Source organism: Coloeus monedula (genome assembly GCF_965178545.1).
Source record: "Coloeus monedula genome assembly, chromosome: 15".
Taxonomy (NCBI): domain Eukaryota; kingdom Metazoa; phylum Chordata; class Aves; order Passeriformes; family Corvidae; genus Coloeus; species Coloeus monedula.
Window position 1 is genome coordinate 369,843 of NC_138795.1, and position 27,488 is coordinate 397,330.

General features: G+C 50.9%; 1 protein-coding gene across 2 annotated transcripts in view; it reads left to right on the forward strand.

The window, feature by feature from the left end:
- PPP2R2B (protein phosphatase 2 regulatory subunit Bbeta) overlaps nt 1-27,488 on the forward strand; it is a gene marked incomplete at both ends in the record, with an annotated part of 63,257 nt that overhangs the window by 12,465 nt on the left and 23,304 nt on the right. The window contains one exon of one of the 2 annotated variants that reach the window (XM_082291223.1): nt 7,355-7,424. The exons of the other annotated variant lie outside the window; for it this stretch is intronic. Within the exon in view, the coding sequence (XP_082147349.1) occupies nt 7,355-7,424 (70 nt within the window). Of the gene's footprint in view, nt 1-7,354; nt 7,425-27,488 lie in introns of those variants that run through there. 2 annotated transcript variants of the gene reach the window in all.

Here is a 27,488-nt window from a genome sequence, read left to right on the forward strand (position 1 = left end):
CCCATTTTGCACTTCCCACCAGGGTGATTTTGGGTCACCATCTCTCCTTCTGACAGTTGTGGAACTTCAGCTAATCCGTTTGCAGGTTAGGAGTGCTGCTTTGCCAGACACAAAGTTTCCTTTTCTTTGGGGTGTTAACTCTGACTGATTAGCCTTTGTGTTTCCCATTCTGCAAGGCTGGCCAGGCTACATCTGTGTGTGCTTCACTCTGCTGCTGGTGGGTGACATCTGAGGACAAGCAGAATGATTTTTATAAGGTAGTAATCCCAGCCTCAGGTTTCCAGTGCTCTGAAACTTACTATGTTTGTGTTGCAAGACATGGGCAGTCCTATTTTAATTTATACCATGATTTCATTACTTTTTGATGTGGGACATTCAATTAACTGAAGGCTGTGAAGTAATTGCAGTTTAGGAAATACAATTCACAGTGACCTGGATGTGTTGGTGTTTCATTGGTGAACATTCTTTCAAATAAAATCCACCTTTGAGGCCGTATGAAATTTTGCATATTAATTGCTAATTTAACAGAATAAATGCTAAATTGTCATTCTCGCACATAATATCCCGGGATATGTGGGGAAGCATCTGAGTGTCCAGTGTAAATACATGACAAAGTTCGCTTTTTCAGAACTCAGACTGATCCCTGTTTCTCTTTTGTTGGTTCTTCTGACCATCATCTGATGGGTTGAGAGTCTGCAAATTGTTGACTGTTTAGTAGTTTTAAAGGTTACGGGGTTTTTTTGTTTGGTTTGTTTTTTTTTTTTTAATTACTGTGGTGTGTGATTGCCAGCTTTGCTCTGTGGAATTGGTTTTCGCCTTTGTCCTGGTGACTGACATTTTTAAAGCAGCGGAGCGACAAAGGGGCCACAGTGTGGAGAAGGCAGGTCCCACTCACCCCTGCCCAGCCCTGATGCCCGTGTGGAGGGCCTGGCCTGTGCAGGCTGCGGGTTGTGAGCAGGGGCTGAGGTGTGCAGCCAGCTGATGGCAAGCAGTTGTATCTGTTCCACTCAAATGCATGTGTGAGTTCACATGTTCCCTCCCATAGGGTGACCTAACCTAATTAAAAACATTTTGAGAGCTGTATTTTCATATGAAATAGTCAAATTAACACAGTGATTTTCTTCCCCAACCAAAAATAAATCAACAGAAAAATCCAAGAAACAAAATACTGTCCTTATTTTTGCATTCTGTGCTTAGTAGATTTAGTAATTCAGCCTGAGACGTGCTCTCATGGTTCTCTCATGAACAATGTTCCAGTGTCCTCTTGTATCCTCTTTAACCCCCTATCACATTATGCTGCAGCAGCCTGTGAGCCCTTTAGGTCAACGAGCCCGTGTGTGTGACGTGGTGCCTGTACCTGGGCTGTGTGTTCTGTGTCCAGTGCTCCCCAGGACACCTGCACTCGTGCCCTGCAATGTGTTTCACTCCCAGATACCCAATCAATGCCTGTCAGTTTTGGCCTTCCACTGTCACCTGTAGTAGAGTTTGTTACTCCAGGTAAAACCCAAACCCAGAGGAGCAGACAAAACACCAACATAGACAGGCCTCACCTGCAGCATGGCTCAGAGTAGCTGTTTTCAAGTAAAAACTTATTCCTTAGCATCGACTGTGCTACACTGGTTCAGATGCTCCAATGCTGTAGCATGTGGCCTTAATCTTCAGAAGTGGCAAATCCTATTTACTGTGTAAGTATTTAAGCTAATTATATCTCTGATGTGAGGAACATGTGACAAACTGTTCACACTGTATCCTTTAAAAGACATTGATGTCTCAGACCCTCCTGAAATATTCTGTGCCTCATTCCATTCTTGGGGTATTGTATGTGTTCTGCAGTGTATTTAGCAATAGTATAATTTACTAATACTATAGAGGAAATAAGTATACTATGCCAGGATGGTCTGTAGAGTAGAATAAGAAATAACTCATAGCAAGTTTTTCCAGGAAGCACCATGTTTGTGTTGCTGCTGCACAGTTGCATTATATTGTTGCTGTGTGGTTGTTGCATTATAGGAGAGACCTGATGAACAGGAAGATGCCTGGGCTTTTCTAAAGCCTGGCATAAAATGCTTAGTAGGGAAAGACTGCATCTGAAGAAAGGGCTGCTAAAATGCAGCAGAAGCTGGTTGGTCTAATGGAAGGCAGGAGAGAAAGCCCTTGGGGAACAGCTGTTCCCTGAGCCAGGCTGGGTGTGTGGCAGTACTCGTTACTGGCGTGTTGTTAATCATGTACAGCTTGTACCAGCACCTGTAAAGGCACAGCAGGGGTCAAGGTCAAGTAGATCAATTTATCATTTGACCTTTGGGAAGGCAGAAGTCTTCACCTACTTTGCATTCAATGAACTGATTCTTCCCTTTTCTGCCCCGAGGTCCTGACTCTTGTTCTCCATCATTTGGGAAGAAGAGGGCTGCAGCTTGTCCTCTGCATTCAACCTGGATTCCCAATTTTCTTGATCTTGGTTAATCTGGTAAATTATTGGCCTTCTTCAAATCATGCTAATTAAGGTTCATATGATTGGGACTTCATCACGGGTATGGGTTATGGCTTTCCCAGCTTGCTTACCTGACTTTTAGGAGAAAACATGAAAAACAAATTGACTTAGTGCAGTGAAATCACAGTGAGGATATTAACATGTGGTGGGGGGTGTAGACATTCCCTGAGGACCACACAGCAGCCCAGCACACTGTCTGCAGGTACAGGGGATGGTCCTGCACGAGGCATTGACCATGAGGGTGTTCATCCAGAGAGGGTTCACCCTCTCTGCATGTCCCTTCATGACTGGATGGGAATGGTCTTTGTTGGCTGGTGCAAGCTGGTGCCCTTCCCGAGCCTTGCCCAGGCTTCCTAGGCTGGAAGAGATGAGCATCAGTCTCTCTGGGTGCTCAGCTCTACTGCTGGCACAATATTTATGACCTGGCTGTGGAGGACTCAGTTGTCTGTGGTCCTCTGGAGAGCTGGATCCCTGACCTGATGTCTCTGTCTCTGGCCATCCCAGGGAACCCGTGCCTATGGCAGTGGATATGTTCAGCACTGGGGATGGTGAGAAGCTCTGGGTTCCTGCAGGGTGTGCAGCACGGGGGCCTCTGCCCTGAGACAGCCTTTTCCCTTTGGGGTTGTCCCTTAAATATGGGCCAGCCAGCCACCAGCCCAGGTGGCTGTCACCAATTATATGTTGAGAATAGGAGTATAATTACCCCATTTTTGCTGCATAATTAGCTCTTCAGATTTGTGAAGCTAAAGTGCTGTCTCTACTGAAATCTGTGAACTGAAGGACTTGGAGCACGTTGGGAACTGGACATGATTGGAGAAATTAAATGCTCTCCTTCTCAGGGTACTAATTGTGTGCCATGACCTTCATCCAGGTCAAAGACCAGGTGCTGGCTCTGATATGAGATGTTGAGGGGTGTCATGAAAGCCCTGGTTTCCCTTCCTTAGCAGAGATGGGCTTTCAGGTAAAGCATCTCAGACTTGGTTAGGGCAGGTGGAGGTGGCCACCACCTGTGTTGGTCCATAGTTTGATAAGTCTACAAAGCTGAGATGCTGCAGAGTGAGAGTATGTCCTGCTTCCAGGGAGCAGTTCCCTGTCCCACCCTGGAACAGGGGGATGTTCCACCCACAGGAAGGGACAAAGAGCGGGGCAGCAGTGTCTGCCCGCAGCTGCAGGTCGTTGTGCTGCTCACAGACCTGTGGCAGGCAGAGCACAGGACCCTGGGGCTCTCACTGCCAGTCCTGTCCCCTGCGCCATGGGCATGTGCTGTACCACTGCTCCTGCACACAAGCTGACCTCCAGCACTGTCCAGCGAGCTGGTGCCCACTGAGGGCACCGAGCTAACGATCAGTCAACCAACAGAAATAATTCTTACAAGTTTAAAAGAAATTTTGTTATCTGTGCTTAATGGTTAAAAGATATGGGTATTGTTCTAACCCAAAACAGTAATTAGGAAAATAGATTTACTGCTCATGGATGGGAGGCTAAAGTAAGTGCTGTGAAGGAAGTTCTGTATTGAGCATAAAATTGGAAGTTTGATTCAATTATTCTTCACACACTGTTTAGATCCCACAGAAACCTGAGCATGGAACTCTTCAGCCTCTCTAATTGAAGCAAAAATCATTGGAGTGGAAAGTGTCCTGGCTCTTCAGGAGATGTCAAAGTACAGATCATGGCGGACACCTGGGGGTTTGGGAAACAGTGACAGCTACAAGCTGACCTTTGGCAAATTTAATCTGCAAATGGATTCCTGCTTAGGACAGCTAATGCTTTTAGTTATTGTAAAGGCTTGCTTCTGGATTTTAAAAAGCTGAGAATAAATGGATTTCATGATGCAGCTCCTATGCATGTTGCATAACAAACAGGTGGCTTCTGGATGTGTTTAAATGATACAGTGTGTTGAAAAACTTTGCAGGACTTACAAATGTGTAAGTATAATTCATGCACAATGGGGGAATAATTTTTGCTACCTAAAAAAGGAGAAGGGACTTGGCACTTGTTAGAATGAAAATACACTGACAACGGTGTATACTGAAAAGGAAGGGAAGGAAGTTACTGGTTGTGTTCATGATATTCATGGGCATTGCAGGGGCTCATTACTCAGCTGGGCATTGCCTTTGGCCTGGGGTTTGGCATCTGGGGTCTGATGGGAGGAGGCAATATGGTAACAACTGCTTATTCAAAATCTGTCTTTATTTTTCTTGTCTGAAGCTGCTCTTGCCTCTTACAGGACACCTGCAGGTGAATGTAGCTTGTAGACAGAGGGAACCCAATTCCTGGGGATAGTGTGGTGTGGTTTTAATCTTTCTTTTCCATCTCTCTTTTCCTGTGGGAGGTCCACATCCTTCCCTTGGGAGACAGGAGACCACAGACAGAGGTGTCAGCTGAGTTGCCCAGAGCCAGCAGCAGTTCCAAGTCCTGTGGTGTGTTGGGGTCTGGTCTCCTGTGCTGTTGCATGCATGAGGACCTGCCAGCAACACAAACATTATTTCTAAAGCATGATGTTAGTGCTGTGGCTCTCTTTGGCATGCAAGAGAGCTTTGGTCAGCATATCTCTGCACTGTGCCACTAAGCCATGGCCAGGTCCTGTGCCTTTTCACAGGGAGTGAATTCAGACTCACCTGCAACTCTCACCCACTGCAGCTAAGAGCAATCTCAGCCTCAAATACAGTGTGTTTTCTTGACTTAAATATGTGCCTGGTGAATATAGCATGTAACTCACATTCCAGGATAATTCAGTGAAGGCTTGGGCATGGAGACTACCAGCTTATGCCTGTCTGATGAATGCTTCTGGCTTGTCATATCAGTAATCCCTGTATTAATGAGTGGCCTGTGATGTGATGTGATTGACAAATCCTGAAGTTATATATGCATAGGAGTAAGCGCTGGAGTTCTCCAAGGTGCAGTTTTACAATGTCTTTTATCAGCCTCTATGTGACAGCATGTCAGAAAACATCCTGGGGAGGCAGGAAGCTGTGGGCCTGGGAATTCACCTTTCCTCGTAAGGTCACAATGGGTAGAACAAGCTTTCCCTCTCTCTTGCCCCTCATCTGAGAGTATCCGCACACTCCTCCAAAAGGCGTGTGGTGGTGTGGTGGGTGTGCTGGTGTGGTTGTGCAGCAGAGGTGTGGAACATGCTGTCCAAAAGATGCACATACTGGACGTACTGGAGTCCTTGAGCCTTCTTGCTTAGAGGTGCTCTCTCCCGTGCTTCCCCTAGAATAAGCAGCCCCCAAGCAGACAGTGAATCTCAGCAGATAATAATAATAATAATAATAATAGTAATAATTCAGGATGTAAGATCTTGCACCTTCCTAATGAGATTTTAATTATGACACTACAGTTGGGAGAGGAAATCAAGCTGCAGTGCACCACTGTATTTACAATGTTATCCACCATCTTTGTCCATTCCCTTTGCATCCTCCTGTTCCAGTAACAATTACACTCCCTGCTGATGTGGCCCTGGACTGTCAAGCAGCTCCTGTGCCATGGCACGCCGAGCTCTGCAGTTCCTCCAGCTGACCCCAGTCCCATGGTGTGGGGGTCTCGAGGGGTGCTGGGTGGGTGGGCACACAGCGTAAAGGTGCTGCGGGGCCTGTGCCCGCGCGTGCCAGTTCCCCGCCTGACCCCAGCCAGTGCCCAGCACCCATGGTACTCTTGTCCAGAGTGAACCAAGGCAGTGCTAAGATGGGTCTTGGCAGCAATATGGAGCAGTGGGGTGCTGTGGGGTGCAGGCCCAGGTCAAACCCCAGCCTGTGTCCATGCACCTGTTTCCCTTCAGCAGCTGTCTGAGTAGTGGAGAGTGGGGGTCAGAGGGGACACTGCAGGTCAGGAGTGAGAGTGGGGAGTAGTGCCTGTCCTCTCACTGCTGCCCAGTGTGCACACTGCTGCCTGGCTGGGGATGTCATGTCCCCTGACACTGTGGTTGGGTTTTACTTCCAACTTCAGGTGCTGGAGTTGAGGGAACTTGCCCCATGTGAGTTTCCTCCCTGCATCTGCCAGTGGCTCAGCCAGTGCCAAGGCTTCTTCCTGGACTCTACCAAGACTCAAAACCCTTCCAGTGGGCAATTGTTTCCCTTTGGTGTGCACCAGATGATGAGTCCAGAATACAGCCTGTCCTATCAGAGATGTGCCCTGAACAGGAAAGCCCTCCATTCTCCCGTAGCCCTTGTGTTCATTCTCTTCTCTGGATGCCACCAATCCCCCATCCACATCGACCTTTATGGTCATAAGTCAGAGCATTCCTACCCCCTTCCAAAGTCAAGACAGGGTGAGCCTGGGCCAACGGGCACACACCTCCGTAGCACTGCTGGCATGGTCACCTCCATGGCTCTTTACTGCATCCCCTGTCCCGGGACACCCAGCGTTCATATATTGTGGCTCTGCCAAAAAAGGGTCTGATGTCAGCCCTCGGCTGGGATCTTGTTTTTGGGGCAGGCAGGTCAGGGAGCAGCAGTCCGTCTGCCTGAAGGCTGTAGGAGCTTCCCCAGGGACAGGGGCGTCCACCAAGGGCAGTGGCGCCCCGGGCAGGAAGGAGCAATCCCCGGGCAGGAGTGTCCCCGGGGCAGGTGGGTCACCAGGTAAAACAGCATGCCCGGGCAGGAGCGTCCCGGGGCAGGAGTGTCCCTGGAGCAGGTGCGTCTCCGAGCAGGAGCGTCTTCGGGGCTGGGGCTGGGGCTGGGGCTGCGCCGCGCTCCGCCCGCCCGCGCGGTGCCGGTCGGTGCCGTATGGGAGGAGCCACCGGGCACCGCCGCCCCTGCGCCCCCCCCCGCCGCATTTGGCGGCCGCCGCCGCGGAGCAGGGCGCGGGGGGGGATGATGGATCCGCGGCTGCGGCTGCTGACGCCCCGCGCCCGCCTGCCCGCCGTCAATGGAGGAGGACGCTGAGACCCGTAAGATCAGCAGCAGTTTCCTGCGAGACCACAGCTATGCCACGGAAGGTGAGCCCGGCCCGCAGCTCCCGGCCCGCCCGCAGCAGGTGAGGCCGCCCAGCAGCGGCCCCGGCCCCCGCCCGCATCGCCGCGCATCGCTCCGCGCCCTCCCCCGCGGCTCTCCGCGCCTCGGGGCCGCGGCTGTCCCGGGACCGGCACCGCTGTCCCTGGCCGGGCTGGTCAGCCCCACGGCGGCGGCCCCGGGGGGTCGGTGCGGGCGCGGCGAAGCCGCTCCGGTGACTCAGCAGCGCCGGGTGTCGCTGGGTGGGTTCCCCCGGGCCGGGCTGGTCCCTCGGCGGAGTGGGGGCGGCTAAGTCGGGGCACCGGGAGCCGCCCGCAGCAGCGCTCGGGACGCAGCCGCCCCCATCTCCCGCCCCGGGGCGGCCGGAGCCTCGCGTTCCCGCCCTGTTGCGGAGCCCCCCGCCCCGCCGGGCCCCTCCGGGAGCCCCTGCGCCTTCGCTCCTCCGGTTCCGGGAGAAAGGGGAGTCCCGAACCCTCCGCAAGCCCTTCCCCACTGGAGCGGAGCCCGCGGGGCCGGAGGGATGCGGAGCTCGCCGGAGCCACAGGGATGCGGGCGGCGGCCGCGGTTCGCGATCGGCTTCCTCAGCCCATGAGGGCGTTCGCGGTGCTGCAGGTGGCTGAAGCCGCGCTGTGAGGTGCGGGAATACGGCAAACGCTGGTGCAGGTCTCGTCAATGGAACAGTTGTCTCAGGGCTATTTTCACTACAAAGCGCTTCAGGAAGGTGTATGAATCCTAACTGGTGTGTTGCAGATGCAAGGAGATACCGAGGCTGTTGGACATGGATAATGTCACAGCCCTGGTGAGGCTCATGGTGCATTTGAAAGTGATTTCCCGTAACGGCTCAAGAGCGGAGAAGATGGTGTGGCCATGTTCGGTTCAGGCGTTAGAACATGAGCTCAGCCTGCACATGATGCTGCAGCCACCACAAAGACAGCTCCACCAGCGAGGGGTGAAGGAGGGATGGGGATGGAGCTGCTGTTGCCTCTGCTGTCCTCCCTGGTAGCTGTCAACTTCGCATCAGCTCTGTCACAACCGCCCTTTGGTCTCTTGCTTCAGGAGGAAACTGCAGCTGATGTAAAGCAAAACCAACCCCCCCACCCCTTCTGGTAGCACTGACACCTTCAATGAGGCTTCAAAAACCAGATTTCATACCAGAGTCTGAGCAGGCTTATTCATAGCTTAATTAGTAGCCAAAGAGGCTTTCTCTTACTGTGTCATCCTCATGAGACTTAAAGGAAGCCAGGCTTTGGGAATTTTGTCACATGGCTGAAGGAGGGTTTATCTAGTGGGAAATCTTGGGCTTGATATAGTAATAGAAAGCTTTGGATACCTGGTGAGCCACAGAAAATGGTTGTTCATGTTGCTTGTGTGTAGCTGGAGTGCAAGTGCTCAGTGTGACAGCCCCCAGATGCTGGGGAGGTGTTGCCCTGGGGCATCCCTGGCTCTGCTGCTCTCCTTGCGTGTTTCACACTGTGGGCCCGGGGTCCAGGAGGACTTGCTGTGGGGCCACGTGATGGGTGCACTGTGGGGCTGGGGAGTGGGCAGACCTGCCATGGGGCTGAGTGATGGACCTGTGGAGGCCACACCACACTGACGGGACACTTCTGCTGAGAGGGGTGGTGCGAGCCAGTGCTTCCAGGAGGGTGCTGTGGCCAGGATGGGGCTGAGCTCCCATACTGCCCAGTTGTCTGGCTCACATCACCATGTGCTGTGCTCTCAGAAGGATGAATTTGCTGTTGCTGCATCCTAAAAGGCAGCTGCAACAGCCAGCAAATTAAAAATGGGGCTATAGCTATCTTGTTGTGACCTGCTAAGAACTCAGGTTTCCTGGCTGGGAAGGGTGGAGGGTTGAGATGAGCCCGCAGTGATTTCTGCCCATGACACTGGGAAGGCTGGGGATTTTCAGTGATAAGATCCAGTCTGTCTGTAATCTGTGGCTGTATGCTGGCATTTTCAGAAGAACCTTGTGTGTCGTACTAGTGAACCATAGCAATCCTCTCTATAGAAATGAAACAGTCAGAGGCATTTGTGCAGTAGATGACCGAATCAGCCGGTGAGATCCCTGCTGCAATGTCAGGGCAGGGGGAGGTACCAGAGGGGATTTAATGGCTGTGTATCAGCTGGGAGTTTTTCTTCACTTCGTGCTGTATAGGAATCCTGACTCTCTATGCAGTGGTTCTGCTAGAGGGAGGCTGAGTGCACTTTGAAATGGTAGATTCTGCTAAGATAAAAAATTTAGATAATTCAATTTTATTTTTTCTACATGTGAAAGCAGCATATGCCTAAAACGCCGTGGTATCTGGTTAAAAAAGAAGAAAATCCAAATGCTGTGCAGAAAGTGCAGACTTGCTTTGGAAATGAAGGTGTCTCTGGTGTGTCAGCTGAGGGAAATAGTCGGGTTATGTAATTTGCTTTAGTGAAGTGCTGTTGTCACTTAAATAGGTCTGGTATTTTCATGCAAATGTGGGGTGAGGATGGTGTTTCACAAGTGCACATTTGAATGCCTTGTTCTTGTGCAGATCAGAGTATTGCTGAGAAGAAATGGGGCCCTTGTGCTAATTCGACTCGGGTTGCCAGGGAGGTGCTGAGGTGCAGCCCACATCCCCAGCCGTGTCATAAGGTTTGCCAGGCACTGGGTGAGCAGGTTCCAGGGCAATGCCAGCTCAGATCGCAGAGCACTGCTGCAGAACGGCAGATCTCGCATGAAAAATGTCCAGAAAATATCCTTGGTTTATTCTTGTTTTGCATAAATCTATCTTCATTGGCAATTCTGCTGAGTGCCCAGCCAAAAGTAGGACAAATTGAGACATTTGAATACAAACAACCATTGGAGCAGCTTCCAATTCTAGATGTGCTTGCTGGAGAAGTGTCCTCAAGGGTCCGTCATGCCCCCTGCCCCAAGCTGACCCATTTCAGCAGCTGAACCCAAAATGCCTGTCTCCTTTAGGCTTCAGGCTGCGGGTGTCACCTGTTTTGTGCAGCGGTGCTGTTCACCTGGCATGTCTCCGAGTACTTGCAGTGGCTGACAGTTGGGTAAATACCTCCAAACAAGAGAGGAATGACATGAGTGACCCTTTCCATGAGCCCTGCCCTGAGCCCTTCCCAGCCTGTGTGCTCAGCAGGTTCAGGTGGGACAGGAGCTCAGTCGTGGTTCCCCCCCGTGGGACAGTGCCTCATATTGGTCTTCCATGTCTGTGCACACCTGCCCTGTTGCAGGTATCCTCTGATGAAGGAGGGACGCTGAGCACCAGGCTGGCCTGGGGGCCACGGGTCCCTCCTGGGGCAGGGGGTTCTGGTGGCAGGGCTGGGTGGGCCAGGGCCAGGCTGGCACTGCCTGTCCTGCCCCCCATCTGTGAGCTCAGCCAGGAGCACAGCCCATCTTCTTGCAAGCACCTGGCTGTTGGGATGGAATTCACCTCTCCAGCTCTGTCCCTGCTCCCTCCTGATGTTGCCAGATGTCCTGGGCTTGGTGTGGAGAGCCCACAGGCCTTGGCCCCACAACAGCCACGGCGGAGTCACCCTTTCACATGAAAACATGGAGGCACTGAGACACAGCCCTTCCTGCTGGTGTGATGCAGCAGACAGGAACTCTTCCAGGGCGTGATGGGTGCCCTGCAGCCCCAGGGACCTGTTCTGGGGAGGCACCAGCAGGAATCTCTTGAGTGGGGTGTGCATTTTGGGGTGTGTGCTTTGGCCATTAACGCAGTGCAAATGTCCCAGGCCCAGCAATGCTGTGGGCAGCACGGGCATGGTCCAGCCCTGGCACCCATGATTTCCAACATGGCACTGGGAGGAGGAGTAGTGGTCTTACCTGGGCTTCATGGGGAGGTGGCCGTGGCCAGGTGGTTGTGCTGTTGGAGAAGGACCCTTGGGAGAACTCATGCCCCATGGCCATGGTGTGAGGCCACTATGGGGGGCCATCCTGGCACCCACTGAGGGACATCCCTGTTTCCTAATGGCTCTGCCAAGGGACCTTCTCCCCTGCGGGCACGGGGCTGACCCAGCTGGGGCTGCATGGCCTTGGGGATGTGCCGTGCCCTCCTGCTGGGCAGGACAGTCGTGACACCTTGCAGCCACTCCTGGGCCACTGCATGTCTGCTTCCCGCACCCTTTCTCTGGCTCTGGCTAATGCCTCTGCAAGTCTTTAATCTCCTGGGGGAGTGTTTCCCAAACTGAATAGGTTTTGCTGCTGAGAAATCTATCACTAAGCCTTTATTTCCTTTTCCTGCTTTAATCTTGTTACTCCCTCTGTAACCCTCTGTCAGCCTCTCTGTCATTCCCATCCTGCCTGTATCCCTGCCCTGCTGTCATGCTGCAGGAAGGGGCCCTGATGCCAGTGCCTCTCTGCCCGGATGCCTGCGAAATTTGCCTCGAGCTCTCTGTGGTACGGTGGTTGCTTTATAAAAAATCTGCATGTAGTGTCCAGGAAAGCACCAAGTGAAGCATTTCCCACTGCTAGGTTAGAGCAAGAGCTGTGGGGAATTTCTGTTGTCGCAAATGATGCAAGTTGCTGTTTGGAGATCATCTGGATTGAGATTTAATTAATCTGGGAACCTCCATGAAGTTGTTTTATCACATAAGTACTTTGGTTACGAAACACAATCCCATCCTTTCTGCTTTTTATTTATACACATGTACTGTGTTTAGATGTCCCTTCCTCTTCCTGAGCCTGGGCTCCCCCCAGGTGGGAAGGACCCACAGACATGTCTCCTGCCTAATATGGGATCGCTGCAGAAGCACAGTGTAACTCAGCTGTTTGCAGTGCTCTACGTCAAAGCCGATTTGGGGATACTTTAATCTACGGATTAATGAGAGAATAGATGTGCCTAGGGACTCTGTAATCTAGAGATTACTGAGAGGACTGGGAGCAGGTAATGATGTGACTGACCCACTGCAGATGGACTACAAGGAGCATGCCTGGTCACTGGTGATGGCTTGCATCTGTCTCTGTCCTGTCAGCTGTGTGCAAGAACCAAGCTGCTCCCTCTCCAGTGCTGGGGAAAGCTGGGTCACTCCCAGCAGGCACCAACAGCAGCGTGGAGGGGTTTGGCCTTACAGCCCAGAGTTACCCCAGTCCCTGTTGCTGTGGGGTCCCCGTGTTCTGAGGACCAGCTGCAGCAGGTCAGAACCCAGCACTGGTCTTTCCCTCAAGTCCAGGACCCTGGGGTATGCTGTGGTGCTTGCAGGGTGATCCTTGGGGTGCCAGCCAGCACAGCCCCATACTCAGGTTTCAAAATGGAATTGAGGGACTTGGTGAAGTGGTCAAGATTTGCTAAATGCAGAGAGACCACCTCTGGTTCAGGAGCCCCCTGAGCTAGACATTGCAGAGCGTAGGAGAATATTAGTGGAAGCGTTGCATGGTTGTCCTGTTTGTGTATCACCTGTTGTCTGTTGGAGACAGGAGACTGGGCTGGATGTGCTCCTTATGTGACCCAGCAGATTGTCCCTGTGGCTGCTTGTGGGAACAGGAGTCGGCAGGGCTCTGCCAAACCCCTCACGCCTCCTCCCAAAAGAGCTGCTGAGATCTGATGCCTGGAAGTAGGTGGAAGGGCTTAATGCCGTGGCAGACTAGGTAATCATCAGCATTCCCTAACTCTGCAAGCTGGACCAGAGGTGTACCCCTGCCTGCAGGCTTAGAATCATAGAATCATTCAATCATTAAGGTTGAAAAAGACCCCCAAGATCAATGAGTCCAGACTTGCTTGTTAGTGATTGGCTGGGGGAATAAATGCTTGTGGAAAGAATCCTTTGAGAATGTAAGTCCCACCTGCTGGGGCACTGGAATTGCTGCTGGTGTGAGTTGGTGCCTGCCGTAACCGCTGTGAGATGTGTGTCGGCTGGTGCAGAGGTGAGGCCTGCTGAGCTGGCACACGTAGTGGAGCCGAGGCGTGTTGACCTGGCATGATGCTATGCTGATCAGGCAGCTTAAAAATAGCGGCTGCTTCCTCCCCGCTCCTCCCCTTCTCGACTGTGCGGCTGCGGCCGGGAGCTGGCAGCGCTCGCTCCAGTGTGCTGAGCAGGCACAAAGCCCCAGCTGCACACAGGGTTGGCACGGGGCTCGGGCACCGCAGGGAGCGTCCGGGCAGTGCCGTGTGAGCATCCCCGGGGGTCTGGGTGCTGTGGGGAGTGCCCAGGCACTGACGTGCACGCACCTACCAGGGGTCTGGCAGCCAGTGTCGGTGGAGCTGCTGCGCGGCCGGTCTGCCTGGAGCTGGTGGATAAACACCAAAAGACCCACAGACTTCTCATCTCAGCATCCCTGTGTAGAGCTGCTGTGACTCCTGGGCACCTGGCAGCCCTGGGCAGTGGCGCCTGAGCTCTTCACAGCCCTCCCAAAATCCCCATGAGTTGGGCAGCTTGCGATTGCTCTGCCCTGGAGAGGGGCAGTTGAGGCACAGTGAACTCGGAACTGGCCTGGGCCTGACCCCAGCACTCTGGGAAGGGTCAGACACCACCGTGGCCATCTGCCCCAGCGCTTGGGCACTGGAAGCCAGATGTGTGGACGTTGGTGTGTTGTTTGTATGCTGTCAGGAATGCTCTCCCCAGCTCACCTCCCTGCTGTCCTCCCAGTAAAGGTGTGGTTGAGCTGTTGGAGTCAATGTCTTCATTGAGGGCAGTTCCAGCACTGGTTTTTGTTTTTCCCTGATGCATTATGAGCCTGATTTCTTGAGGGGAAAGGGTTACTCTCTCTGGCACAGGGGGTCCCGGGATGGGGCAGGTGGCTCTGTGGTTTGTGTGGGGTTTCGGTTTTCAGCCTTTATCTGCTTAAGCCGCCAGCAGCAAAGCGCACACTGCAGCTCCAGCTCACTGTTTCAGGTTCAGCTTAGAGAGAGTGTTGTGGTATTCTGAGATGCGATGTGTACCTTGGGAAGGAGTTAAAATGCCAGACAGGTCAGGAGCTCTGTGTTGACAGGAAGCTGCAGGGGCCCGGGCAGTGGGGCTCGGGGACAGCAGAGAGTCGCTTCCAGGCAGCTGAATATCCAGAAGGGTCCTGCCTCCGTGGCAGTGCTGTTTGTCTGCATGACACAGAACTGTTGTGCAGCCTTTTTGTTTCCTCACTTCCTCGGGTGCCACGAGTCAGCTGTTCGGCCACGCGCAGGGACCATCTCTTCTAATGTTATGCTAGGGCAGGTCCTGGGAATGGAACAGTAACCAAAATAGAAACTAGAAACCAAAGTAGCTGATTAATCCCTCCTTTTGATCTGCTCTGTCCCGCATTTCAGCTGATTCCCTGGTGCGGTCATAAAACACAACCATTATCTCAGCTTCCCCAATATGCAAACAAATTGCTGTGATTTTCCTACGCTTGGATCAGTCCATATCCATATTCTCTGAAGAACAATAAAACATTAATGGAGATAAAGACTGTTATCTCCCTCGTGTCTATTTTGTCACTGGAATAACAACTTTAAATGTTAAGAGTGCTGAGATTTATAATGCCAAGCCTGCTCAGCAAAAATAAATCATGTTTCATAGAGCACATTACCATTTATTGCTGCTGTATTATCTGAAGCCAAGAGTGGGTGTTAACCCTGTGATAACGTCCTCAAAGGGGATTTTAAATAATTTTGTAGTTTAATTTAAAAATTCTGTTGACTGCCTGGTTTGATCTGCAACTCATTTTAGTGCAAGGGGTATCAAAGTCGAACCTCTCCAAATGCTGATAATGAGCATACAACAGTGGGAGAAGCCCCAGACCCCAAAACGGCTTCTGGTTCAGCTGTGGCTTCCAGTGAACCCAGCCCAACTCAGCCACACAAGCAGGGCTCCCTAAATGTGCTCACTTTCAAGGTTTCGTAGATTTTGGAAGACCAGTGGGTTTTTTAAGTTTCATCTTGGTTTTTTCATTCTTGATATCTGAGTCCTCATCAGCTAATATCAAGCTGATAGCAAGAGAGACATGTCTCAGTTGTGATTTGATGTGTGACCTGAGCTGGTGTGGCTCCACAGTCAGTGCCCTTGGGGTCCTGCCCTGCCCTCACCCTGCCCTGACACCCTGACTGCTGTCAGGGATGGAGCAACGCTGTGCCACAACAGTGCACAGTGATGGCCAGCCAGCTCCAGACTGCCGTTCTGTGCCCAGTGCTGGGTGTTCTGGGTGTCCCCTGCTTGGCTGCAGCTGTGTTACAGTGGTGGTGCTGCCCCTGGCTGCCTTGGCAAAGCTGGGGGCAGTGCTTGGGCCCCTGCCTGTGTGCTGCTGTGTCACCAGGCAGCCCTGAAATGAACAGTGCAGCCTCAGTGCTGAGTTACCTGGCATTTCCTTGGATTCCCTTTGTTGGCTCTGTGAGTAATGGCCAGGCGGTTGGACCCTGATGAACAGCAGCTTCTCTGAGGAGTGCAGGCATTGACCAAACACCACATGCCAGTGCCTGGCCAACCTCGCAGCAGCTGCAGCTGGTGAGCAGGGGTGACAGATCACTCCCCTTGCAGGCTGAGTCAATTTTACCGAGCGAGAAGGGGATGAGGTCAGGGAGCACAGGGGCACCAGCCCTTCAGTCTGTCTCACCACAGAGCTCAGACTGGTGGTGCCAGATGCTGACCAGTGTTGGGGGGGCTGTAGCTTGTTTAACACCTGGCTCCTACCCATCAAACTCGCACAGGCACACAGTGCACAACACCAAGTGTTTGTTCTTGTGTGTTTGTGGTGCAGCTCCTGCACAAACCTACCACTGGGAAGAGTGCCCGTCTCATACGTGGCTTTACAGGGGCACTGGAGCCCTATGAAAGGTGCCTGGACACCTGCAGTGTCCAGATGTGCAAGTGTGAGGCTGTTCAGCCAGCATGAAATTACCTGCAAGAAAACAAGCTTTGCTTCCATGGGATCCTGCTCTGTAGATCCCTGAGGTACTGTCCTAAAGGTGGAGTGCATGGCACTGCCTCTTGAGGCAGGAGGAGCACCAGTGACAGCTCACCCACCTATACCAGCCTGCAGATGGGACACATGCCTGCTGTTCCTAGTTCCACTAGAAACCTCTATATTGGTTAGGGGGACCCTTGCACTTGCTGTTTCAGAGCAGGAGATGGAGTCTGCTGCTGGAGGTTAGATGTCAGCAGAGGTGGAGGTTGCTCCAACCTCAGCTGGCAAGTTGTCCATGGAAACATGCATCTCTGTCGGATCTGGGGAATGGAAGAGAGAGAATTAGAGAGGCTGTTTTGGAGAGCCCTCCCTCACAATCCCTAAATAAACTTGGCCTTCGTTTCAGCAGGCTGACAGATTCTTAATTATAATAACAGCATGAGCAGTGTTGCTTTGTAACTGGTTCCCCATTGAAAATTTCTGGCTAGCAGGAGCGGTGTGCCAGATGTCTGCTTGTGATTGCCTCTGCTTGGGAAGATCTGTTCGGGTAACACTCTCAGCTGGAGGATACGAGTCATGCAGGGATCCAGGGGTACTCTGGTTGTTTGCCTGATTTCTTGGCAGAAGCCGGAGTCCCATCACAATCTTCGCAAGCGTCTCTGCAGCGGTTTCCTTCCACAGAGTTGCTCTGTTTGAATGCATCAGAGCAAACACGGACCCACACCTCTCTCAGCAGTGACAAACTGTTGAGTTTTGGCGATGGTGTTTCTCCACCCTGGCCTTAGGTGAGGGCTCTGGTCTGGGGGTTCATGCAGCCACCAGACCCAGCATGATTTCCATCTGTAGGTCATGGCTGGAGTCCTGCAGCAATGGGGCCCTGCCTGCCCCTGGTGATGCCTGTGAGTCCCAGGAGCTTTGCTGGCTTTGCTCAGCAGTGCTCTTGAGCTGTGAGCTGTGCTTCTGCTGTGCTCTTTGTGTTGAGTGGGAAGCAGCCCAGGGGGATGGGCAGAGGGGCTGGAGGCACAGTCGCTGTGGGGAGCCTCCAGACTATTGCTAGCAAGTGTGTTGTGGCGATGGAGAAAACCCAGTGCTGATGGGCTGTCATGCTGCTGGCACCCTGGAGGTATCTGATGGAAGCCCCTCTGCCCCTGTAGAGCTCAGTCCAAGCTCTCCTGCAGCAGAGCATTTTGGGTGAGGATCCTGTTTCATACTGTCATTTGGCAACTTGATGTGACATTTTTCATTAGGACTCCTGCAAAGTGCAGCAGCGAGTGTTACTGACAGAGCATCTCCAGCTATGACAGGGCATTCAGCTTCTTCCAGCAATGGAAGTCATCAGGCAGAAAAGCATTGGGCATAAAAACAAAGCCAGAAATCAGTACCTGTGGCAGTAAGTGGTCGAGTTCACCCAAGATTGTGAAGATGATGCTGTGCGGAGATTATCTTGTAGCTGGGGCTGTTTCTGGTGACAGCGGAGCCAGATCCATGTCTCCCGTGGATCTTGAGATGGTCAGAGTTCCCTGCCATTGCAGTGCCCATCAGTGGCAACAGTTCCTACTGACAGGCTGGTTTGGAGGTCAGCCTGAGTCAGACGCTTGAGAATTCGATCTGGGTGTAGCATTGAAGGGAGAATAGTAGCTCTTGGTTCTCATCCAGCACACTCACTAGCAGGTCTCAAAGCACTTCATAAACAGGATCTTACAGATGTATTTGTTGATTCTTGCCCATTAGTGGAGTGCCAGGCTGGGCATGAATCTTGCTTTGAAGCTGGAGCTGAAGTCTACAATGTTACCTCATCTGCATGGGGCTCTGGGGAGGACACTGAAGTCTTGTCATATTTGGACATTTGATCTGATGTAAGAACTTTCTAATTAGGATGTTTATGAGTTAATCACATGTGACATTTCATTTGCTCCCTGCTGCAAGCCTGAGATGTGTGTGAGGATGTGGGGAAGTGGATCATCCTTTTTTTGGCTTTGTGTCACCCTAATGCATTATCTCCATCTGGTTGTCTCCTCCCTCCTTGTGTCCCTCAGCTGGAAGTGTGTACCAGTGGCTATTAATAGATGAATCCTGCAACAGTCTGTTCTTGCAGATGGGATTCTCAGCTTCTGAAGCCTAAAACTCATTACAAATAAAGCAATACGCTGTGTGGTCCTTAATACAATTAGCCTTGCTCTAAGTTAGGCTCTCGGGGCCAAATGCTGCTGTCAGTTTCCGTGTGAATGTTGCCTGGGAGTGTCCTGGCCTGTAGATCCCAACCTGTGTGTTCCCTTGCCCCAGCTGATTATGGACACAGCCATGGTGCTTTGCCTGTTAAATACAGGTGTGGGATCCTGTCCCTGACATCTCTGGCTGTGTGGTCCCTATGTCCCTTGTGGTTTACAGGACTGGGATGGGAGGACTGTGGTTCTACACGTCTGTGTTGCAGAAGGATGTTGTCTTTTGAGGCCTTTGACTTACCATCTATCCTACAATCTCCTTGAACAGCCAAAACCAACCACAGTGCAAGGTGCCCTCTTTGGACCAGGGTTCTCTATCAGGCAGGCAGAAGCCATCTCCACCTTTCTGATGGGGTGTTCTACCTGTGGAAGGAGGCAGAAGGGCAGAGGAATGTTCACAAGCATTTTGGGGACCCCTTTTCACAAGGGATGAGCAGTTGTGGATCGAAAAGCCCATATGGCTGTGGGCAGTTAGTTGTGTCTCCACTTGCTACTGTGCATATCCATGTGCTTGGCTGCACACACACACACACACACACACTTGTCACTGCTTGTAGCGAGCCTTCTTGCTGGGCTAGGAGTCATGACTCTTGCCCTTTTCCTTCACTCACCCCTGCCCCTTCCCAGCTCCCAGCTTCTTATGGGGCAAGTGGGTGAGTCCGGCCATGGGCCTGCTGATGTGAGAGCAGCAGGAGAGTGGTGCAGGGTGAGCCAGAGCCCTCTTTCAGAGGCAGAAGGAAAGATTCTGCACAGAACTGCCAGAAATTGCTCCAAATTGTGCTCATGTCTGGTGTGTTTCCCCTTGCCAGGGACCCACGCAGCCCAGGGAAACAGAGGGGCTTTGGAGTCTTATTCTTAAAGGCTTTGTTTCTTGAACTAAGAAAGCTCTGCTTTCTCTTGAGAAAGGAACCTGCGAGGCTGTTTTTAGATTCATTTTACTGCTCCTTGCTCTTTCTGGAGGGATGCATCTCTGCAGGGATGCTCATGTTCCCATCTGCAGGAAGCGTCTGTCCACATCAGGCCAGGTGTCTTGCCCTGTCTCAGCATTTGCTGGGGATGGGCAAAGCATCTTGTCCGACTTCCTCAGTGTGTTTATAGACTGTGGCTTGGCCTTGGGGAGTGACCACAGCAGTGAGCATGGCCAGTGCCAGCGCCCCTCTCCAGACAGGGGCACCGCAGCACCAGCTCTACTTTGCAGTGCGCTGTCCCACAGTGATGGTGCAGCCAGACTGAGGAATACGTGGTTTTCACTCCCTTGGCTGGGAATGATTTTCCTGGCTTGAGGGAGGAGCCGTGCCCTGGTTTGAGGTACCGCTGTACAGCTGAATTCCAGACTTGGGAGGCACTTTCTTCTTGATCTCCTGAGAGCTGCTGCCTCACCAAACCTCTTTCTTTCCGTGCCGTTTCTGACAATGTGCAAAGTTACTGATGAGGTGATGAAATCAGAGGACTAGGGTTTGCCAGAAAAAGGCTTTTTTCCTCTGCACATGCAGTCTCAGGCCTTCAAATGAAACCGACCCCCCAGAAAACCTGTGTGTCAGGCTCAGGGCAGCAGCTGCTGGGCTGGTGGTCTTATGACTAGTGAGTCCAGCAGTACCTTCTCAGTACACATGCAGGCCTGGGAAGAGGTGTGAGTGGTAGTCAGCAGTAGAAAAATACACCATGATATCACCTGTGCAAGTTCTGCCCCATTGGGTGCTCAGTGTACACAGCAGTGTGTTTCCACCATCATGCCTGGCTACCTCCCATGTGAGTGTGCTAACAGGCAGCTTGGCTGCCTTGTCAGATTTAGCCTTTGTTAGTCCTTGGCAGTGCTATTTGGAGGCTGGAAAGCTCTTTTAGGTATATTTAATTACAGTTTTTTCTTGCTTAGTGAGTAGCTGCAGTTACTAACATGTAGTGGAAAGGGTTACAGGGGATGGGAAGTATTCAAGGCATTCTTTTGTCCTGTCCTCCAAAAGACAGAGAAAACAATACATTTATCAGCAAGCACTGTTTTCTGACTAGCGGAGTTTGCAAGCAGTTTACTGTGTGCGTTTCTTTTACTTTTCAAAAGCCATCGATTTTTGCAGTGTTGCAATTAGAAAACAAGCCCATAAACTGATGTATTCGTGCGTTTTAAAATGGAGTTTCAGTCTCCTGCTGTCTTTTTATTGGGTTCCCCCTTCCCAGCCCTGCTGAATGTTGCTTAAGTCAGCATGCTGTAATTGGCCTGTGGAAATCCAGATCTGGCTGGTGTCACTTAAAACCCAAATGGCTTTGCAATAATGTCACTGTTCCTGGACTTTCTGTGCAGGAGCAAAGGTGCCCACTCCCACACAGCTCATACCGCATCGGTATTGACTGGGAGCACTTGGCTAATTGCTTCCTGTAATTAAATTCTTCACTAAGAATAAAGTTAATCTTCTCAGAGCATATAAAACCTGACCCGCAGCCTGAGCAGGCAGAAACACTGTTGTTTATAGGCACCTTTATCCAAGTGTAAAGGGCCCATTCCCAAACCAGAAGCAATTAGGATAATTAGATATTCCTTGTCCTGAGTCAGGGATCTATAATAATAAACTATAAGTGATATGGTAGCTTTCTGCTTGAGGTTCCATAGATTTTTGAGGTTGGAAGGGACCGTTTTGCCCGTTCCTCATGACTCTGCTAAGACACGACTCTGCTCAGTCCTGTTTGTCTGATTGGATCACCAGTTCTGCTTGTCAGGGTGCTGGGGCTGGCTGGGGCTTTGTTGGGTTTTAAAGTTTTTTAGATTTGCATTCTCTCAGTCTGATGATGCTCAATAAGTTTGGCAGAGAGAAATGGATGAGACTTTCCCTAACTTTTTTTCTCTTTGTTTACATAAACACATTAATAAATTAATTGCCCAAATCCTTGCTGGCTGGCAGAAGCATTAAGCTTGCTATGGGCCGCTGACTTAAACCATATGCTTTGGTCCCAGGGCTTCCGTGGGTTTTTAGAAGAGGTTCAAAAAGTGCCTGTTTGCATCATCTTGGAACATTAACATTCCAAGCACAAATAGTTTTGCATAATTTATTACTCTCACTGTAGCTTTGCTCATACGCCTAAGTTCAACTTCAAAGTACTACATCCTCACTCCTAATTATTTATGTACAGCAAAACAAAACAACATTAAGTGCCATCCAGGCGTTGCTGTATTTCATTGGATGAGAAACTCAAACTTCTTCTGTAGCCATATAATTTCTTGTTCAATTATTAAGAGCCAAATTTAGAAGGAAGATAACCTTTCCAGCATCCTTTCCTGGAACACAGACTGATCAAAATCAAGTGCTTATGGAAAGAAAATATGTGGTACCCAGAGGATGCCAGGTACTGGCCATCAGCTGTTTAACTTGGACAATTACAGTACATTTGTCAGTTCCACTTCTATTCAGAGTGAAATCCATTTGTCAGTTCTCACACACTGTTTCAGTGCAGCAGTATTTCATCAGCAAACAGTGTCAAGGGTGTCCGATATGACAGGGCTGTTACTGATACCCCAGTTTATTTTGTAATACCCATTATCTTTGCAGCAAATATTGTATCTGAGATCAGAAATGTGGGTGAAATGTGCAGCAATGCCCCAGGGAGCCAGGTGCTTGGGAGAACCCGAAAGCAGAACCCTGGCCTGCTTCACTGTGAAACCTCGTGTGCCAGTTGGGTTCCCCCACCATGATCTTGGGTTCCTGCCCATCAGTTCTGCCCCAACTGATGGACTGTCATGCAGAGCACTGGGCACAGGCTCTCAGGGGTCTGCATTCCTCCCATCATTGTGCAGATATGGGTACCAGGAGGATGTCAGGCACTGCATTAGACGGGGGCTGAATAAATCAGTGTGCATGGATCATTGAGCCTCTTTGTTGAAAACAAATGGCCTGTGGTCAGTTAATCATATAAAGAAACATCTCCCAGACCTCATGGCATTATTCATAAGTACTAAATCCTCTTGCAGTTTCATAAACAGAACCTGTGTTAAAATACGGGGAAATTACAGTCTGGAACAGTGGGTAGAGATGTGGCTGCCACATACTGTGGGACAAAAGGAGCAAGATATCTTTTTTCTTGCAAAGGTCTTTTCTCTCCCCCATCTGAACCATCCCTTTGCCTCAACTCACAGGTCTCCTTGTGCTGGACACCTGTGCTTGCCGTGTCTGCCCAACCTTGTTGGGTGCTGTGGGAGCCCTGTGATGGACAACATGTGCCCTGGGCTGGCGTGTCCTTGTTCATGGCTGATGGCAGAACCTTCAGTCCCCCAGTGTCACAGCCACTGGAGTGGGATGCTTGTGGGCTGCCAGCCACCGTGGCACAAACGAGGACTGGCAGCAGCCTGGGGCCCCGGGCAGTCTGGTTCGTCCTGGCATTGCCCCTTCCATGTGATGTGGCCATCTTGGTACTGATAAATCGCCTTTGTTTCCTGCCCTTGTTTCTCCCTGCTGGAAGGGGAATGAGTGTGCTGGAAGGTCACCTGCTCATGGTAACTCCCAAAGTCTGTCTGCCCTCTGCTTCAGTGCCGTCCCCACTGCTCTGTGGTGAGTGCCAGACAAGTGGGAGCAGTAGAAAGTCACAGATTCACTGTGTTGTTTTTATCCAGATTTACCTAATTCTGTGTTAAATGGCTTTGGGGTGGCTCCCAGTCATGTGAAGCTGGGCTCTCTGGGCCACGTCCAGAGGGGTAGCTACCTTCCCATGGCACCTCTCTGCTTAGTCTGTGGTCCGTGAACATCCATTTCTTCTGCTGAAGTCCTAGAATTGATGTCTGTTGCTTTTCCATCAAGATTTAAAACAAGCTCCCTAACTGTGGTGTCCCAGTTTACAGTTCGTGTTTCAAGAAAGTGGCTCTTATGTGTTGCCAGCCCTCAGCATGTTCACTTGTTAAATTATGCACATGCTAATGAAGTGTGAAAATCAGCCAAATAACAACTCTCTGTAATCGCTTAATGTCCCCAGAGCATTGTGGCTTTTTTTATTATTATTATTTTATGATTTGTGACCCATTCTGAATCATGTTTCTGCAGGGCGTTCTTCCAACAACTGGGGTTAATTAGTATTTTCACTTTTTCCCCTTCTGAATGAAGCCCAAACATGCTCACAGCCCACAGTGCAGTTTGTTTTCTGTTTTGAATTAAGTAATACCTAGATTTCCATCAGAGTGGGAAGCAGCTTCCCAGCAGAGCTGTTAAAATCCAGACCCTTACCCCCAGCATACACCTGGGCATATGGGCAGGGGCTGCATCCCTGCTGAGTGTCCTGCAGTTGCTCTTGCTGCGATGGTTGTTTTGGGGAAGTGATGCTGCTCCTTGTCCCCCCGGACAGTGTCCCCCATCCCTGGGATGAAGCACTGTCTCGTCATGTGCAGCGGCAGTGGCAGCCGACTGCTCTGCCCCAAGCGTTTCTCTGGAATATGATACCATTGGTTGATTCTGCATCTCTCCCTTCCCTGCCACACGACCATGGCTGGTGCCGGCTGTATCTGTGTTAGGAGGATGTTACATGGATAGCATGTCACTTGTCAGTTGAACTGCTGCTCCCTCTGCCTGCCATGAGCTGGTGTCAAATGCAGTGTTTGGAAGCTGCTTCATGCCGCCCGAGGTGGGTGTGGGCGAGTGTTCGTGGTACTGACCCCTCTTTGTAGCAGAGGTTGTCCCAAATCTTTCAGTGTTCCAGGATACCACCAGACTTGCAAAGGCTTGACTGGGCTGGCAGTGACACTCGGAGTCACCGGAGGTCGGTGATGCTGCGTTTGGGTGGGGAGCTCTGAGCTAAAGCTGTGTGTGACTGAGGCAGCTGAGATCTGCTCTACGGCCTTACTCAATGTGATTCATTCCTTGGTGAACCTCAGCAGGCAGAAGCGTGAGAGAGGGAAGCCCAGTGCCTTGTCTTTGGATAAATATCAGGCAGACCACGGATGGCATATAGAAGCAGTGTTGCCTAACATCAGGTAACATCCAGTAACCTGTTTTCTCATTGACAACATGAGGAGTAACAGAGAGGAAGTACCCAGCACTCACCTCATTTTTAGAAGGTGAGGTCTGTAAGACAACATTCTGTTTATCACTGCAGCTTTTCAGTGGAAGTTGTTGGATGTTGTATAGTTAGTCTATTGGGTGTTGACCGTGTGGCTGCAGACACACTCACTAACCCTTCTCCTGCTGCATGCAAGCAATTTTCACACTCTCCCCACTTCTCTCATGTCAGTAATGGCCTTGTATTCAGGATTGTTATGCCTTGGTGTCACACCATTCACCTGTGATTAAAGTGGAGTCACAATCTTCACCACTAAGCAGAGCTTTGTTCAAAGTGCTGTCCTGTGCTGGCTGTGTCCTCTGCCTGATGCTACAGCCAAAAGCTGAGAGTCCCTGTTCCCCATGGACCTGGGTGGTAAGGCTGGGCAGGCAATCAGTTGATGCAGAATCACTCATAGCCTGTGACACCAGAATCACAGATTTGTAACAGAACCACAAACCACTCAATTAGAGCCTTGGTGACCTGGGAACTGGGTGTTTTACAGAGCGTGTCACTGTGGCTGTTGTGTTGCTTGTGGAGCTGCTGGCAGAACTGCTGCCATGTCTGGGCAAGCAACGACTTCCTGCCCCTGCCTGGCCTCTTGTGTGCAGGAGCATTTTCTGTACTTGTCTCCACATTTGCCACTAGTTTAGAACGGACTAATCACTTTCCATGCACTCTACTTGATTTTGGTGTGTTGATGGTAAGACCTCGTTGGGAACAGCCAGGTTCAGCTCCGACTCTGGTCCCTGCACTGTGGTGGATGAACAATGTCAAGATTATCTCAGCCCAGCAGTTTTGTCAAAAATATTTTGCACTGATCCTGGCTGGGGAAGCACCATGTTTAGCTTCAATGATACAGCCCTGACACCAGAAAAAGAGCTCCCAGCAAAGACTTTTAATTCCCTGTCAGAATCAACGTAATTAAATCCCATCTGACTGGAAGAGGGTTTTGACTGGATCTAGTGAATGTCCATGCTTCCATTTTGAAGCCTCTAACATCACGGAGTTTATTCCCTGTAACAAACAAGGTTTTTGCTTCCACTAAAGATAAATGTATATATGAAATTTCTGATTTTTCAAGCAGAAATATTTGTTGCACTTGCAGTTTATAAACAAGTGGTTTTCACTCTGTGTTACATACCAGCAGGAGGCAGGAATGCTGCCTTGCCCACACCAACCTTGCGCCTTCCCCAGGGACTTGTGGCATTTGGGTGCTTTCCGCACCCCAAGCGGCAAAACTTGTAAAGTTCAAAGACAGGCTCATTTATAGCTGCAATCTGCTCCTTCAAGCTGCTGCACAAATCACTTTTAAGCAATTCATTTCAGTGGCTCAGGATGTCACTTAATGAACCCAACACTAAATTGAAAGAAAGAAAGTTTAATTAAAATACTGCAAGGAAAATGTCTTGAGACAAGCTCTTCCAGGAGCAGATTGAAAATGATGGCACAGACATCCATCTCCCATGGGAAGAAATGTTAAAGTAGGCAGAAAATACAGTTTTTGATGAGTTTTAGAGGAAGCAGATAAAGTATGTGTTGTGGTCTGGCCCCATGCAGGGGCTCTGGGTTACCATGAACTCTTGCATAGCCGTGTGAGGGGTTTGTGCCCCAGCAAAGAGTGGTGGGGCCGTGGCAGGCAGTGGTGCTGAGCCCCATGCGGAGGCAGAACCTGACAGTGGCCGCCTGCCACGGGTATCACTGCGCCTTTGGCACTCTGGGAATGGGGCACATCCCGAAGGGAGGACCCTGAGTGGCACCAGTTGCTGAAGGCACCAGCAGGGCAATGGTGTGTGCTAACAGGCCATGCCGCCTCCCAGAGAGGGGATCTGTGGGCAGTGGGACTTGACTGGGACAGAGGCTGGGGAGATGCTGCTGGCAGAGTGCTGTGGTGGCTGATGTCAGTTTGAAATACCCTGTCTGCCCAGACATGGTACTGAGGTGGGGGTGGCACAGCCCAGTGCTCTGGGTGGCACTGCCTGCCCCAGTCCCATTGTGCTGCCATTTTACTCAGTACAGCCCCAGATGTTGGATTAAGGCATCTTTATCTGATTAAATTCAAATCTGTGCAACAAATGCCAGGGACTGTCTGCACAGTGTTAGTGTGTTTGCTTTCCCTTAGAATTTGAATTGGAACGTTAAGAACATTATTTCAAATGCCACCACTCTGATGGGCACAGCTTCTATGGGTGCTCGATGCAGAGAGGTAGATTATGGCAGAGAAGGGTCAGTTTCCCCATGCAGAAGGTGTTTATATTCTCTCAGCCGCATTCCCCATTTGCCTCCTCCCATTCCCCATCATGTGCCGGGCCCATCGTGTCTCACCGCTGACCCGCTGCTGTTCCTCACTCACTGCTCCCGTTGTGGAGCACTCAGTGCCAGGTTTCTGTGAGAAGCTCTTCTCACAGTAGGTGCATGTTGTGCCGCCCATGTTGAGCCGAGGGGCTTGTTCCAGGGGCACCAAACTGGAATAATGTGACAGAGAATGACATCAGAGCAAGATGGTAACAAAATTCTGTTGTAAGCTGAAAATAGCTGCTCTACATGAGAGCAAAGCTTGCTGCTTCTGAATTTTACTCACTTAGCTGACATTTGGGTACTTCTAATTAAAATTTTTTAACAGTCAATGGTTTTTGCTGATCAGCTAACAGATGGCTGCAGCAAGATGACCAGAAAGACAGACTGCATGGCACATGAAGTGTGTTGGAAAACCTCCATCCTGGTGTCTGCACACCGACCCTTCGTCTGTAAGAACAGTCTGATGCGGGGGTGCACATCTGAGAGTTTCCTGGGTTTGCAAGGCAACATCCCTGGGACACATGTACGTGCTGAGGGTCACACCTGGTGCTGCAGTGTTCACCACAGTGTTACCTTTTGCGAAAAGCAGCTTTTGTGTTCCTGCTGGAGATAAAGATCTTGTAAATACAAAGAGCTCGGTATTGTTAACATCTGGGAGTTCCTGCTTCCTGTGTCAGATGTTCAGGTTTTCAGTAACCAGTGATGTCCCTGGAAATCTCAGGTTTTTG